This window comes from Miniopterus schreibersii (assembly GCF_964146895.1).
Source record: "Miniopterus schreibersii genome assembly, chromosome: 13".
Classification (NCBI taxonomy): Eukaryota; Metazoa; Chordata; class Mammalia; order Chiroptera; family Miniopteridae; genus Miniopterus; species Miniopterus schreibersii.
Genome location: NC_138113.1, coordinates 28,478,236 through 28,493,501, shown reverse-complemented (window position 1 = coordinate 28,493,501; position 15,266 = coordinate 28,478,236). Strand labels below are relative to the sequence as shown.

At 39.0% G+C, this 15,266-nt stretch overlaps 1 protein-coding gene across 3 annotated transcripts in view; it reads right to left on the bottom strand.

Moving 5' to 3' along the window:
- ACYP2 (acylphosphatase 2) overlaps positions 1-15,266 on the bottom strand; it is a 77,782-nt gene that overhangs the window by 61,564 nt on the left and 952 nt on the right. The window contains exons 1-3 of one of the 3 annotated variants that reach the window (XM_081156711.1): positions 14,664-14,961; positions 13,229-13,245; positions 11,645-11,754 (exon numbers count right to left, since the gene is read on the bottom strand). In XM_081156711.1, coding sequence (XP_081012837.1) covers positions 11,645-11,754; positions 13,229-13,231 — 113 coding nt within the window. In that variant the 5' untranslated portion in view covers positions 13,232-13,245; positions 14,664-14,961. Of the gene's footprint in view, positions 1-11,644; positions 11,755-13,228; positions 13,246-14,663; positions 14,962-15,266 lie in introns of those variants that run through there. The other 2 variants (XM_081156709.1, XM_081156710.1) reach the window with 2 other exon arrangements.

Genomic DNA, 15,266 nt, shown 5'->3' with positions numbered 1-15,266 from the left:
GCCAAACTGCTAGAGAATCTTGAATTTAAGTTTCCACTGTTATGGGGAAAAGTCTAAGCTCTCCGCAGTCTCAACTATTCCCCTGTTCTCACGTGTACTTATGGTTAGTTTTCGAGGCTGTACCTTGGCCCTGCCACCTTGTCCTTTATGGAGCCCCCTCCCTTCACTCTCCTCTGAATATCCAAATTCCGCCCACCCTCAAAGCCCAACCAAGTCATACTCCATAGGGTTTTTTTTGTCTTTCTTTTAAAAAAATTTTTTTTATTGATTTCAGAGAGAGGAAGGAAGAGAGAGAAAGAGAAATGTCAATGATGAGAGAGGGTCATTGATCGGCTGCCTCCTGCACACGCCCTGCTGGGGATCGAGCCCACAACCCAGGCATGTGCCCTGACTAGGAATCGAACTGCAATCTCGTGGATCCTAGGTTGATGCTCAGCCACTGAGCCACGCCAGCCGGGCCAGAATGCATAGTTTTAACCCCCTCAAGCCAAGAGTTATCCTTTGGTCTTCTGAGGGCCTACCACACCTCTTTACCATTTGATGGAATAGTCCGTAGTTTGGCAATTAACTTTCACAGGTGTTTTATTTTCTCTGGTAAATTGTAATCTCAAGGTCAAGGACCTGTACCTATTTTTCAAATTTCCCAAAGTGACTAACATAATGCTTCACATGGCAGGTGCTCAATAACTATCGAACACTCAAGGAATAATTCTAAACATTTATGAACCACGTCTTTTTATATGAAATTATTTTGTTTGAAAACACCACCAAACTTCAGAATTTTCTCTTGCTTCAATATATCATGAATAAGTTAGTTTCTCAACTGAAAACACAATGCAATCCTCAAGTATGCCTACTGCTGATTAAAATACAGGGTCTCAGGGAAAGATACTGGCAAACAATACACTCTTGTAGCATTTAGCAAGGGTGAGTCATTATAAACTAAACAAGAGAGCATTATATTCCAGAAATTGTCTCTTCCCACTGTGACTGAAAAGGAAAACCCCATGGACATGAGGAATACTAAATGAAGAATATATACCCACAACATAGATCACTCTCACATGTGGGCAGGGGCATAGTCTCAATATGTGCTATTTGGCTGGCCTCCCTACTCAAAGTGTGATCCAGGGACAAGCAAAATCCACATCACGCATCAGGCTCCACCTCAAACTTACTGACTGAATATTCTGCCTTTGAACTAAACCCCTAGGTGATTAAAAAAGTGCCGGGCAACCTCAAAATGGGTATAGCTGATCGCACAGAATGACTACTTTTATGTGAGCACCAATGAGTATAGGATTTTTATCCCTTCAAAATAGCCTATGCCAGTGGCTCAACACAGATTGCTGGACCTCCCCCCATGGTTCCCGGTTCAGTAGGTCTGGGGAGGGCCGTGAGAATCTGCATGTCTAACCACCTTTCAGGTGATGGTAATGCTCCTGGTCTAGGAACCACAACCACTGGCTTACACGAAAAACATGTGCATATTCTGGGAACGTTGCTTCAAGCGCGCTCCCAGCAGAAGGGAGAATACTGAGCTGGTAAAGGGGAAAGAGAAAAAGAAATGGCAGCAGATGTTTCATTTATGTTACAGGAAAGGAGCTGTTAACACTTTGTGCACAATAGGGTAAAAATAGCTGAAGAAATTCCTATAGCAACAACTGTGTTATTCACAAGGTCTTTCTCCACTGACATTATTCAGAAAAGGAAAATCATCGCACAGAAATTCTATTTCAACATTGAGGCTTTATAAGAAACAAAAAACATGGGAAACATATCCCATTCGTTAAACTCTATGAGATAACATTATAGATTTAATTAAGAGATTCGAAAATGACTCTCAGAGGTCTGGATTTGGATTTTTTGGTCAAGCAATGAAACAAATATATGAGTTTGTATCCAACTGACTTCTATAACCAGAAAAAAAAAAAAAAGAGCTGAGAAGTGTTAAGGATAGTCATTATAAATATTTAATTTTTTAAAATCCAAGACAGCTCCTTTTTAAAACAAAGACTCTCAAAATGATACACAAAACAACATAAACCAAAGAGCTCCACCTAGAGTTTGAAAAACGGTCATTACTTACACACACAAAACAAAGCACTATTTATCCATATCTTATCTGTCACATAAAATATACACATCTTTACATAATCTTTATAAAAAGGATAACTTTCTAAAGTGTAAAATACTGTTAACCAAAGGGGAACTGAATTTTTTATAATGCTATCTGTAACCTATTTTTCTTCTAAAGTTTTGGCAGTTATATTCATTTCCGTGAATGATTTAGAAGCCATTATCTTAAGGCAAATTACCAAAAAATTGGAATAGTATTTTTTTTTAATATATCATTATTGATTTCAGAGAGAGGAAGGGAGAGGGAGAGAGAGAAAGAAACATCAGTGATGACAGAGAGTCATTGATCGGCCGCCTCCCGCACGCCCCTGACTGGGGATCGAGCCCGCAACCTGGGCATGTGCCCTGACTGGGAATCAAACCACAATCTCCTGGATCCTACGTCAATGCTTAACCGCTGAGCCACACTGGGCTGGGCTGTAACAGTATTTAAAGCATAATGGAGAGGACAGCTTAAAAAGTGTGTTCTTACCTGAACTTGCTGTATGACCTTGAGCAACTCATCTTCCAGCCCTGAGCTTTGTCAAGACAAGCTCAGTGACTAGACAAGATCAGTGATTCTCAGCCCTGGCTGCACATTGGAATCACCTGGGAGCAATGGAAATAAATTGATGCCTGGTTCCCACTCCTGGACACTCTGGTTTTAGTTCTGCTGTGGGACTCATCCCAATTGCCCTGAAAAAGTGCCCCAGGTGATTCTAATGGGCAGATTGGTTGCATCACATCAAGTGATCTCCAAACTCTCTTCCACCCAAGTGTCTATTGCTCTGGTTAGTGACTCTCCATCTTCAGGTAGTGCAGAGTCACCTGGAGGGCTTGCTAATGTCTAGAGTGGGTCCCAAGAACTTGCATTTTTAACAAATTGCCGTAACGCAGACACTACTGGTCCAGGATCATACTTGGAGATAACTGTTCTACAGGATGACTTCAAAATTACATTTTCCAAATTCCCCAAATTTATCAAGCCACAGTATGATACTGTTAATTAGCCTCCCTGATGCCAATCTCTCTTCCTCCAGTTCCTACCCCACATTTCCAAGTTAACATTAACCCACAAATCCTTCGCCTCAAACTTTTCAATGCCTCCCCAAAGCTGACAGAAAGAACAAACTAACATGATATGCAAGGCTTTTCACAGTTTGACCACAAACTACCTTTTCAGCCTCAATTTCCAGTAGTCCCTGTCACCTGTCTAGGCTCCAGTCACTTGTCCCCAAATACACAACAGAGGTTCTTTCAGCTCACTGCCTTTGCACCTGCCATCCCCTTCTCCCAAATGTCCTTGTTCTGCCTTCTCTTTCGGACACACCCATCACCCTTCATTCTGTGTGCCAGGTACTCTGCTAGGCACTGGGAGTTTGAGGAAGAACAGGAAAGACAATGCCTTCCCTTAAGGAGTCTTGAGAGGTATGGTGGACACTGAGTGGTGAACCCAACACCAGTATTAATTACTCCCCTCTCCCTCACTGTATTGCATGTATTTTTTATTTTCTGTATATTACGGTTTGATACCTTTAAAAACCTTTCTGGCTGGAGAAAGACTGCCCTTTCTGGAGGACAGCAAATTCCTGAAGATAGCAAAGAGCTCAGTCCTGAGCATGACTCTAATATGCAAACTAATAAATCCAGAGCCCTATCTCCTCTATCAGGCCTGTCATCCCAGAAGGCAATATGCCTCTCTCTCTCTCTCTCAAACATCCCAGGGCCAAGTGCCAGGCAACCAGGGACCACCCCTGTAGTCCAAAGCCCTCTAGCACTACTCAAACTAGCCAGTCCTCAACTGCTTACCCTGCCCAGCCCTGCCCTGCCTTTCCCCCAGAAACCCCAACAAAGGCTCTGGCCTAAACCCCCTTCTGACCACCCTGAGGTTTTCCCATGACCCTGAGTGGTATGCCGTGCCTTCTGTCTCTAGGACCTGTAAGTATAATAAACTTGTTTCTTCCTGAGTCTCTCTGTCTCCTCTTACAGCTATACCTGACCATCTGATAAAAAAACACAAAACACCTTCCTTACCAGTGGCTGGAGAAGCCAATTATAGTTAGGGATGGCCAGAAGCACACATATGGAAGTGTGCTGCAGGTTTCTGCAAATGTTTGCTTTCCAGATAAAAGGGAACAGCCCCAGACCCACCCCTTCCCCCAGCCTTGAGTGTGGGTGTGATGCTAGAAGCTGCAGCAGTCATTTCACAACCATGAGGGAAAGGACAAGAGCATCCTACATTCCTGGATCCTGACACTGATGATCAGCTGATCAAGTGCAAGGTCCACTGACCTCCAAACCCCTCTATATCTAAGAAGAACAAAGTCCCATCTGCATGAGCCACTTGTGTATCAGGCTTTCTGTTACTTACAGTTGACGGCATTCTCTTGGGGTGGAAGTGGGGAATCTTAATTCTTCATAATCCTGCAGCAGCAGAGCATGTGGTGAGAGGGTAGAACAGGGTGAGTGGGGAGCAATCTCGAGGTTTGGAGATGGAAACAGGCATCCATCCCAGACAGAGGGTGGGGCTTCTGCAAATGTCCTGCCCTACGGGAGGAAGAGCTCGGGGTGGTGGAGGGACTGAAAGGCAGTGAGAGGGAGAGCAGCAGACGAGGCCAGAAACAGAGGCCTGCCCTGCTTCCCAAGGCGGGAGGGAGCACCTTCCGCTGAGTGGAATCTACACCAGGGGTCAGCAAACTTTTTCTGTAAAGGGCCAGATAGTAAAGATTTTAGGCTTTGTGGCCATCCATCCAGTCTTGGTTGCAACTACTCAACTCTGCAGTGGTAACACGAAAGCAACGGCAGACAAAATATGAATGAGTGGGTGTGACTGTGTAAACCTTCATTTACAGAACTGGCAATAGGCCAGATCTGGCTCAAGGTTATAGTTTCCCAACCTCTGATACCAACCACTCCTAGTTATTGATAAAATTCCATTAGACACATTAGATGCTTTACAAGAACATTCTTTATCAGGTGAACTGAAATAAGTGAATTCACTCATTGCTACAACCAAAATTATCACCTCTGGAACAACAGGGAACAGGTCTCCTCTCCTGTGTGCCAGCCCTTCGGATACCGGAAACTATCATTATCCCTTCAAGTATTCTTTTCTCCAGCCTAAACACCCACACTGCCTGCAAGCATCCCTCCCATCCTGAAGTATTTGATCGCCCTCTTATACACACCCCAGTCTGAGAATGATGCTTTGAAGTACAGAGGACAGAGATACATGACATGTGGTTTTCAAAATATGGAGCAACCAAGATGTAATCTGAATTTTAGAATTTGGCTCACTGTCTCCAAATACAAATGTTTTTAGTTTTCTTGTTTTTTCGGTTCTTTGTTTTTGCAAAATTACTATTTAGTATTTAAGAAAAATATATTTTGTGTAGATTTAGTCAAAGGTTAATGCTCAGTGTCATAACTCTACACATTAATTTAAAATGACTGCCAAGAAACAGAAAATACTGTTTAATTTTGAAAAAAAGTAGGTTTAATAAAACAATAGAGTCAAAATGGTTTCTACACATCAAAAAATGTTGGCAGAACTTACCTCTACAATTCAAATAATATAATGCAAATTGCTAAAGAAAGCCATCAGTCATTCTTTCTGAGAAAATGAAACACAGGCGGGGAAGAACACACACACACACACACACACACACACACACACACACACACCCCACACACATATACACACATCTGTAGTGTGTCCTTGGATGCTGCTGGCTCGTTAGCAAAAATAGAGCAGGGCTGCTATAATCACAGCCAGGCTGCCTCTACATGATGGTCCCTTTTGAATTCCACATTTCAATAACTTGGGAAGAAACCACACCTGTGTTTTTAAAGACAATTTGACTCTGATTTCTGTGACTTACTGTCATAGCATTCTAAAAGATAATAAAAAATAAAAAAGCTTTTAAAAACTAGCAGAAATAAGGCAATATTTATATAGCTACAAATGCACCACATTTCATCTGACTTTACAATCTATTTCTGTAACTTCTCTTACTGTGGTTTAACTTTTTGATAATTCAGTACTTTAAACACTGTACTGCATATAGTAGATGCTAGAGGAATAAATTCATTCTTTCAAATCTAAATATTTTTCATTGCAATGACACTTTATAATATTTGTTAAGCTTGATTTACACTCTCTGGTGTCTGGTTCCTGCTTGCCTGTCATCACATCAGCTCTCCCAGCATAATCCCATCCACGTACGTGGCTTCAAACACTATCCACATACTGATGACAACCAAATTTATTTCTCTAGCCCAGTTTCTCTGCAGGAATGCACCATATATCCAAGATCTTAGTGGCATTTCCACCCGGACAGTCTAACTGCCACTAAAACACATGTGCAAAGGCAGAGCACAAGGGTCATATAATGATAGCAAATGTTTATTGATTACTTATTATGCACCAGGCACTGTATGGGGATCTTCTCATCTTCACAGTACCGTTCAATGTGAGATGTTTATCTCCTCTTCCCTGAAACCCCATTAAAACGATAGCATCAAAATGTAAAAGATGTTACAAACATCACGCATTGACGACCTAGAACCCATTCATCTCCCCTTCTTCCTAGGCAAGGGAACGCCTATTTTGTTCAGGGTATCAATATGCCAAACCAATTTCCCAGTCTTCTTTGTAGCAAAGAATAACTATATGACCCCCTAGGAGTCAATGAGACACAAGGAGACGTCCGTGTTAGAAAGTTCAGGGGAAGCAGCACAACCTTGTCCTTTCCTGCCGCCTTCTGCTTTAATCGTGCATATTATGTGCAGCTGCACTTTTCTACTTTTGACCATGAGGGAAAGTCCAAGAGAATCACAGAGGTTGGTCCTCATATCCCTGAGCTACTGAACCAAGGCCACTGACCACCTACCCCAGACTTCTTGTTACTGAGAAAAAGAACTCCTAATTATTTTATCCATTTTAAGTCTGGTTTTCTATTAACTTGCAGATGAAAACATTTCTAGCTGATACAAAACTATAACCTGAAAAGGAGATTTCCACAAATCAGAAGGAAAACAGATGGAGGAAGAATAAATAACACAGAAAAACAAACGATATTGCAGCCCAAGTGCCTGCAGAAGCAAAAAAACAATTGGAACCCACAGAAGAGTTGAGATTTGAAGGGATGAGGGGCTGCAGAGGCCTATTGATTTAACATTTGGAGGATCCCCAACAACACGGCCAGCTCTCCATCAGTCACCACCATTCCTCAAGCCAACAAGTCTACAATTACATGTTGGAAAATTTCCTTAAAAGTCTGTTTATTCTTGGCTGTCTGTTCATATTTATGAGTAAGTTGCTGAAAATATGATTGTAAGGAAAGCCTGCAGCATGCCAGAGAGAAGCAAAACAGGAAACAAAGAAAAGTCAAGGAGAGGTAAAAGAAAACGAAGTTGGAGGAAACAGAAACAATGCAAAAAGCAGAAGAAAACTTTAAAATATCCTCACACAATATCCTCATAGAGATATGAAAAAACCAAGATGCTATGAAGTAGAAAAATTAAGATATAGCAGCAGAAACAAACAAAAGAATTAACAGGAAGGGTGGTAGACAAAGTTGAGGCAATTTCCCAGATAACAGTTTGGAAACAGGTGAGAAAAACTGAAAATTAGAGGATGGGGTCCATATAGAAGTTCCAAAAGAGGAAAGCCAGGAAGACAGAGGGAAAGAAATTGTCACCAAAAAAAAAGAAGAAAAAAGACAACCTTCCTCTTCCAACAGCCCAGCATTTAAAGTGAAATTAAAACGTGGACAGAGGCAGAGGAGTGTGAAAATGCAGACACAGATAAATGAACATCTATAAAACTTTCTGAGAGGAATAAGCAGACGTCACTTCCAGTCCTTTGTGTGAGAACGACATCAAATCTCTCAGCAGCAACACGCGACGTTACGGGACGATGCCTTTAAAATCCTGAATGGGAGAGACTGTTTTTGGCACAGGATTTTATAACTTGAACAATCAAGTACTAGGGCAAATGAAGGCAGGCAAAATACAGTGTTTTGGTCTCTCATGCACCTGCCCTCGGGGGGTTTGTAGAGAATTACGTTTCACGGAACAAGTGAGTAAGTCGAGGAGGAAAAGAGCGTAGGACTGGGGACAGGCACCCGTTCGGGCGCGGTGCAGGCTCAGGCCAAGCCCATGAGGAAGACGAGCCCAGGGCGACCATGATAAGACCACGCTGAAGGGTGAGTTTCAAGACCTGAGCAAATGAAAAGACACCCACATTCGTACACGGGATACCTTGATATGAAGTCTCGTAATACCATAAAAATGTGAAATTAAAAGGCACATTAAGGATGAGTTTCTAAAAGAGAAAAGGAACATTAGGTAAAAGCTGAGGAAATCTGAATGAACTACGGACTGTAGTTAATACGAATGCATCAATATGTGTTATTAACTGAAATATATGCATCACACTAATGTAAAATGTTAATAGGGGAAACTGGGTGTACTATCTTCACAATTTTGCTGTAAATCTAAGCCTCTAAAAATAAAGTTTATTTTTAAAAGCATATTTGTAAGACAGGTATTTTAAGAAACAAATATAGCCAGCCGGGCGTGGCTCAGCAATTGAGCATTGAGCTAGGATCCAGGAGATCGGGGTTCGATTCCCGGTCAGGGCACAGGCCCAGGTTGCGGGCTCCATCCCCAGTCGGGGGCGTGCAGGAGGCAGCTGATCATTGACTCTCATCATTGATGTTTCTATCTCTCTCTCTCCCTTCCTCTCTCTAAAATCAATAAAGATTTTTTTTAAATCAGTAAAAACATTTAAAAAAATCTTCCAGTGTCACCCCAATAAATTCAGTAAAAAGAAAACAAAACAAAAAATATAATTCCAATTAAATGGATAAAACTATTTTAAAGTTTAGAGAGAAAATACCCAGTAAAACAAATAAATGAATGAAAAAAAAGGAAATATACTGGAAAGCCTCTTTATTTATTTATTTATTTTTTAAATATATCTTAATTGATTTCAGAGAGAGGAAAGGAGAGGGAGAGAGAGAGAAACATCAGTGATGAGAGAGTCACTGATCGGCTGCTTCCTGCACGCCTCTGACTGGGGATCAAGCTAGCCACCCGGGCATGTGCCCTGACTGGGAATCGAACTGCTATCTCCTGGATCCTAGGTCGATGCTCAATTGCTGAGCCACGCCTGGCCAAGCTAGAAAGCCACTTTAATTAAATCAGTATGGAGCATTAGTCTAGGCATATATAAGTAGATCAATCAGGAGAACAGAGAATCCAGAAATAAAATTCAGTTGACATGAGATTTTAATATATGACAAAAATGTACTTCAATTCAATGGGAAAATAATGACTATTTAATAAATGGTGCTGGTACAACTGGCTATCCATCTGGTAGAATATAGTCAGTCCCTAATCTCCTATTATAAAATAAAAAACAAATTCCAGATGGAATAAATAAGCAATGTAATAAATAAAGCATCAAAAAGTTAGAAGGATACCTAGGAAATAACTCTTACAGTCTGTTTACTAACCAGAAAGAAAAGAGAACCATATTTGAGTTTATAAAAATTAAAAATGCAAATTATAGTAAAAAATCACATATCACTCTACCCATAATCAGGTAAAATAAAGAGCAATAATACCAACTGCTGACAGGATAAAGAAGGAAAAAATGAAATTTGTTTACAAGTGTTTCGAAAGCAGTCTGACAAATATTTTAAAATTAATAGCACACAGACACTTCAACCAACAAATCACACTCCTGGGGATCTATCCTATAAAAATAAAATCACCAATAAAATGTTTATTTTAGCATTGCTCTTATTGCCAAAAAAATGCACACAAAAAAACAGAAGGAAATAAAATGAGTTCCCAAAAACAATAAAATGAGTCCCCAAATGCAATAAATAGTGGTATATCTATACTGTGGAATATTAAGCAGCCATTAAAAAGAATGAGTTAGAGCTATACCGTTTGACTTGGGGGAATTTTTCTGGATGTATTTTTGAATGATAAAAGTGAGATGAAGAGAAGTGCATACACCATAATCTCATTTTTAAAAAGCAAACACTGATCACAAACAAATACAGAAGGAAATGCACCAGGTTGCTAACACAGATTACTGGTGGTTTGGGGGGGGAGGGGTGTGCAGGGCTTAGAAAAAAAGAATGTGTGACATGATTGCACTGATGTTAATCAAAAACCTGCTACAACATGGATTAGGATATAACATGATTGACATGAGTGTCCCTCCCCCACACAGTCCCCATTCTCAATCTTCCTCTTAGCCATTTGTCATTTCCTTGCACACTGAACTATTAGTTCTACACAACTTTAAGTTTCACAGTCTCTTCTTTTGTGCATGTTGTGACAATCCTACAGAAAAATATTTTCTATTAACATTTTATAAAATTGAATTTTTGGACCCCACTTTTCAAGTTAGGGTGTAGTTTTACACACAAGCACAAGTAACTATACATAAAGAAATTAGAAAAAATAAGGAGTTGGTAGTTATATATTTACTGATTGCTGAATGTCCATCAAACAGCAAAACTAGTTACAGAAAAATATGCACAAGGTATTCTATTTCAGTAAAAAGAAGCAGAACGCTAATTATAAATGTGTGCTTAAATACTTTTACATGAAAGAGAAAGCTTCAGAAGGTTGGCACAGGTTACATAAAGGGAGGGCTGTAAAGGGGAAGGGGAAGATTACCAGCTTTGCTTTTATAACTCTCTGCATATTACTTCAGTTATTACAATAAACAAAAAAGTATTGCTTTTTAAATCTGAAAACAGATAAATTGCAAACAATGAAATAAAATAAATTGGGTATTAATTAGACCTACCTTGCAAATATGATAATCTATGTAAAGTGTGTAGCATATTGCCTAACATGGTGCATATGCTCAATAAATATTAGCTGTTTTTTCATTTTTTTAAAACAAGACTACAGACAGCAGTGGAATTTACAAAGCTGAAAAGATAAGGCCTTTGAAGATGACAGGGCACTTTTTTCTATATTTCTGAATCTGGTCTCCTTTGATGTGCAAGGACTCATATTATGGTAACTATACAGCTCATTAAACACACTTTCACTGACAGTAAAAATAAAATTACAATTAGATTGAAAAGATATTTAAACAATAAAAAGGAGATGACAATCTTTTTGCCTTGAAGGCTACTTTAAAAACTTCAAGAACCATCCAAGGCATATGCTTCTGTCACAACCACTTTAGATGAAAGATGGGTGGACCCTGGATGTTCCCCCCACATTAGTGAATTAAAACACAATTCATAGAGATTGGAGAGTAGTGCCATTGATCTTTTTGAGGGCCTGTCCACCTGGGAAACCCATTCCTAAATGCAGAAATTCCATTCCCAAGTCTGAGAATTTCTTTGCTGATCTGCCTAAAAGCATGTTAGTTTAGTTACAATCTACAAACTGAATTTGGTACATCAATACTATTCCTATTATCCGATAAAACATCAGTAAGTTCATAAATTGCATGAGTGTTATTAGCCTTGCTACTTACATGGAATTGACTTTCTCCTCAGGGCCTTGCACTTGGCCTGTCACAGTGCCTTTGCTGGTGTTCTTCACCCAGCCAACCACTCCTATTTTCTTAGCCTCACCTTCTGTGTACTGGTTTCAGGAGAAAACAAGGGAAAGAAAGTCCATCATCAAAAGTCTGAATTCAACATACTTGATTCTAACATTCAAAAAGTACTAACCTGATCATTTATTTCCTAAAATATAGTCTATGCCAAAAAATTGTGCAGCTGACCAACAGTAATGAATACCTCTATTTACAAGAACCTTCACTTAAATATAATTTTTTGTCAAATTCCACTTTCAGTAAAGAGAAGCATGTTATGAGAAAATAAGCTGATAGTAAGAATTACTTCAAAAAAGTTTCCATGATGTGTTTTGGGATCCATAAAATTTGGCTGCATTGCCCTCACATCAGTTAACACTAAATAACATTGTTAATCTGGGTTCCAAATAATGATCACTCTGAAACTCTCAAGGAATTTCACCGAGGAAAAATATCCAGTTAGGATCAATAGAAAGTACTAGATTAAAGTATTCTGTGGTTTTTCTGTTGGCTCTGGATTTGCCAAACAAATGTTATGATTCTCTACAGGCAAATTTATTTCTCCTATTATTCTTATTAGTTTTTAAAAATTCCTTTTCTTGGTTCCAAATTCAGTTTTGCTATTGGCAAATAAAAACCTAGCAATATTTTGATTTTGAGTTATTTTAACTACATCATACTAAAATTCTTGTGGATCCAGTCTGCTAGAACTTTTTAAAAACAAGTTCTTCTGTTTGGAAGCCAGGGTGACCAAGATTTCTCTCTCTCCACTCCACGGTGCAAACAATATGAGGCAACACAAACTGAGATGGTTATAGCTAAGGTTGACGTACGGGCCATTTCTGAAAATAAGCCAAGCTCTCATAGGTAATAATGAAAAAGGAAAAATCTGAACTGTAGAGGATGCAGCTATCTCAAAGTGTGGAGACTTTCTAGGTGGGACCACGTCAGAACACTCAGAGGTTAGGAACAGAGACCTAATCTTGTGATTGCCAGCTCAGACAGTAGGTGAACATACAAGTCACATTTACCCGTTAGGAAAGGAGTATGCTAACAAAATAAAGATTTTAGAGGCAATAAGGAGCTTGAACTTCTAAAAACCTGAGGACCACTATGCAACACGAGCATGTTCTGTTAAGCAATTTGAGATACATCCCCATGGGGAGAAGGTTTCTTCCCTCCAGAATAAGTGGAAGATCCCATATTTTGTATTTAATGTATCTAATCAAAATGTTTAATTTGATCACCTCAAGAGAGATATTTTGAAATTCATAGAAAACATTAGCTAAAGGCTAAGGAGGCTGTAATGTTTTTAAGACTACTTTGTAAAGACAGATCTAACAAAAATCTCAACCAGTAATTTGTATTTGAAGAAATACAAATACATTTTTATTTACTGTCAATGATGGGAAATAAGCAGTAGACCAGAACTAAGCAGAAAACTGCTTTATCTCTGTGATTAAAAATAACTGTGGGAGAAAAAATGCCCCCTCCAAAAATACACAGATTGTATTGACTTACCATTCTGAAGCAGACACCTGTATAAAAGAAAGATAAAAATAAAGTCAGCTTGTCTACCTTTAAAAATGTTTCCTAATTTAACTTCTATCTATTTTACTAAATAGTAAGTAAATGAAATGAACTAAACTTTTAATATCTGAATACATTCAAAATGTGTTTTTAAAAATTATTTTCTTTTAAAATGAAAAGAGAAAAGGAAGATTACTTTGGGAGAAAATTTGTAATCTGAATATTTCATTTTATTTGAATATTTTATTCAAAGTATAATAAAACATCAAATTGTATATTTATTCTATTTTAAAATGCCAAATAAAATGCTTATTATAAGGGCAGTTGAGTATATTTGACATAAAATTTACCTATCCCCAGCTTTTAGAATTTTTTCTTTAAATACAAGGACTAAATCCAAGTTTAAATGTAATAAAACATTTCTATTTTAATTTTAATTCCACATTCTGGAAAAGACAAAGCCACAGGGACAGGAAACGAAGCAGTGGTTGCCAAGGGCCAGGCTGCAAAGGGGCACCAGGGAACTTTTGGGGGTGATGACACTATTCTGTATCTCAACTGCGGTGGTGTTCACATGACTGTATGAATATTTCAGAACCCATTAAGCTGTACACTAAAAAGGGTGAATGTTATGAATTTAAATTATACCTTATTTGAAAAAAAAAATAGAAGAAAAAAATTGGGAAATCATAGGGGATATGTCAGCCAAAAGATACTGTTTCTATGTACAGCAATTGAGCCTGGTTAAAAAAAATACAGAAGAAGAAACAGTGGGTTAGGTAATTTTAGGTAATTTTGTAAGTGGATTTAAATTAACAAGAGATATTTGTTTCCTCACGATAGTGTATCATGGCACCAAATGAAGATGAAGAAAGAATAGCAGGGCAATAAAGACGGATAATATCACAAATGGGATTTTTGTAGGGCTATAAAAATATTTTAAATGCTACATATAAAAGGGCTTGTCCAAATTACTGAACCTCTCTATATGTTTTCTCATTGTTAAAACAGGAATAAGAGCCTGGCCAGGCATTGCTCAGGGGTTGAGCATCGACCTGGGATCCAGGCGATCGGGGTTCGATTTAGCCAGGGCACAAGCCCAGGTTTCGGACTCCATCCCCAGTAGGGGGCGTGCGGGAGGCAGCTGATCAATGACTTTCTCATCACTGATGTCTCTCTCTCTCTCCCCCTCTCCCTTCCTGTCTCTGAAATCAAGAAAGATATATTTAAAAATAAATAAAAATAAAAAAGGAATAAGATATATATGTCAAAACATTGTGATAAGGGTTAAGTAAATAATAGTAAGATGCTTGGCACATGGAACACTCCCAGTAAATGTCACCCGTGTGAATGTGCCCGCGTGCGCACACACATGCACGCGCGCGCACACACACACACACACACACACACACACACACACACACACCTTAATTACTGCCACTTCTGTCCAGGAGACCAAATATCCTGTCAGGTGACCTTCGCCACCATTTTCATATTTTATGTGTAATATGTTTCAGTGACGTATTGTGGCAGTTTTCAGTCCAGAGAACCATATCCCTGGATGCACCCGAAGATTTTATACAGGGTGCAAAGCCATGGGTAATTTTAAGGGAATCGATTTCCAAGTCCTCAGCCTCCGCAGGTATTCTTCTCTGACACTGTCGGAGAAGGTTCTCCCACTCTACTACCTCCCTTCTCACAACCACTCCTTGAAAGAAAGGCCCATCTCCTTACAGAAGTCACAGTCTCACGCATCCCTAATCCTACCCTGGCACATTGCCCCAAAGCGTAAACACCTCTAGAGTCCCAAAATAAAAGATAATTCAACCCTTCCTTTAACCAAGATTTCTCCTTATGAAATAGATTTCCAATGTAAGTTACCTTTCCATTTAATAATACTTATTATACTTCTAAAAGTATTTATATTATTTTCATCCATTGCTTTCTAATAATAACTGCAATAGTAACTCAAGCCAGAGTTACACAGTACAAAAAAAAAAAAAGTATAACCCCAGCGAAGTGAACCCTC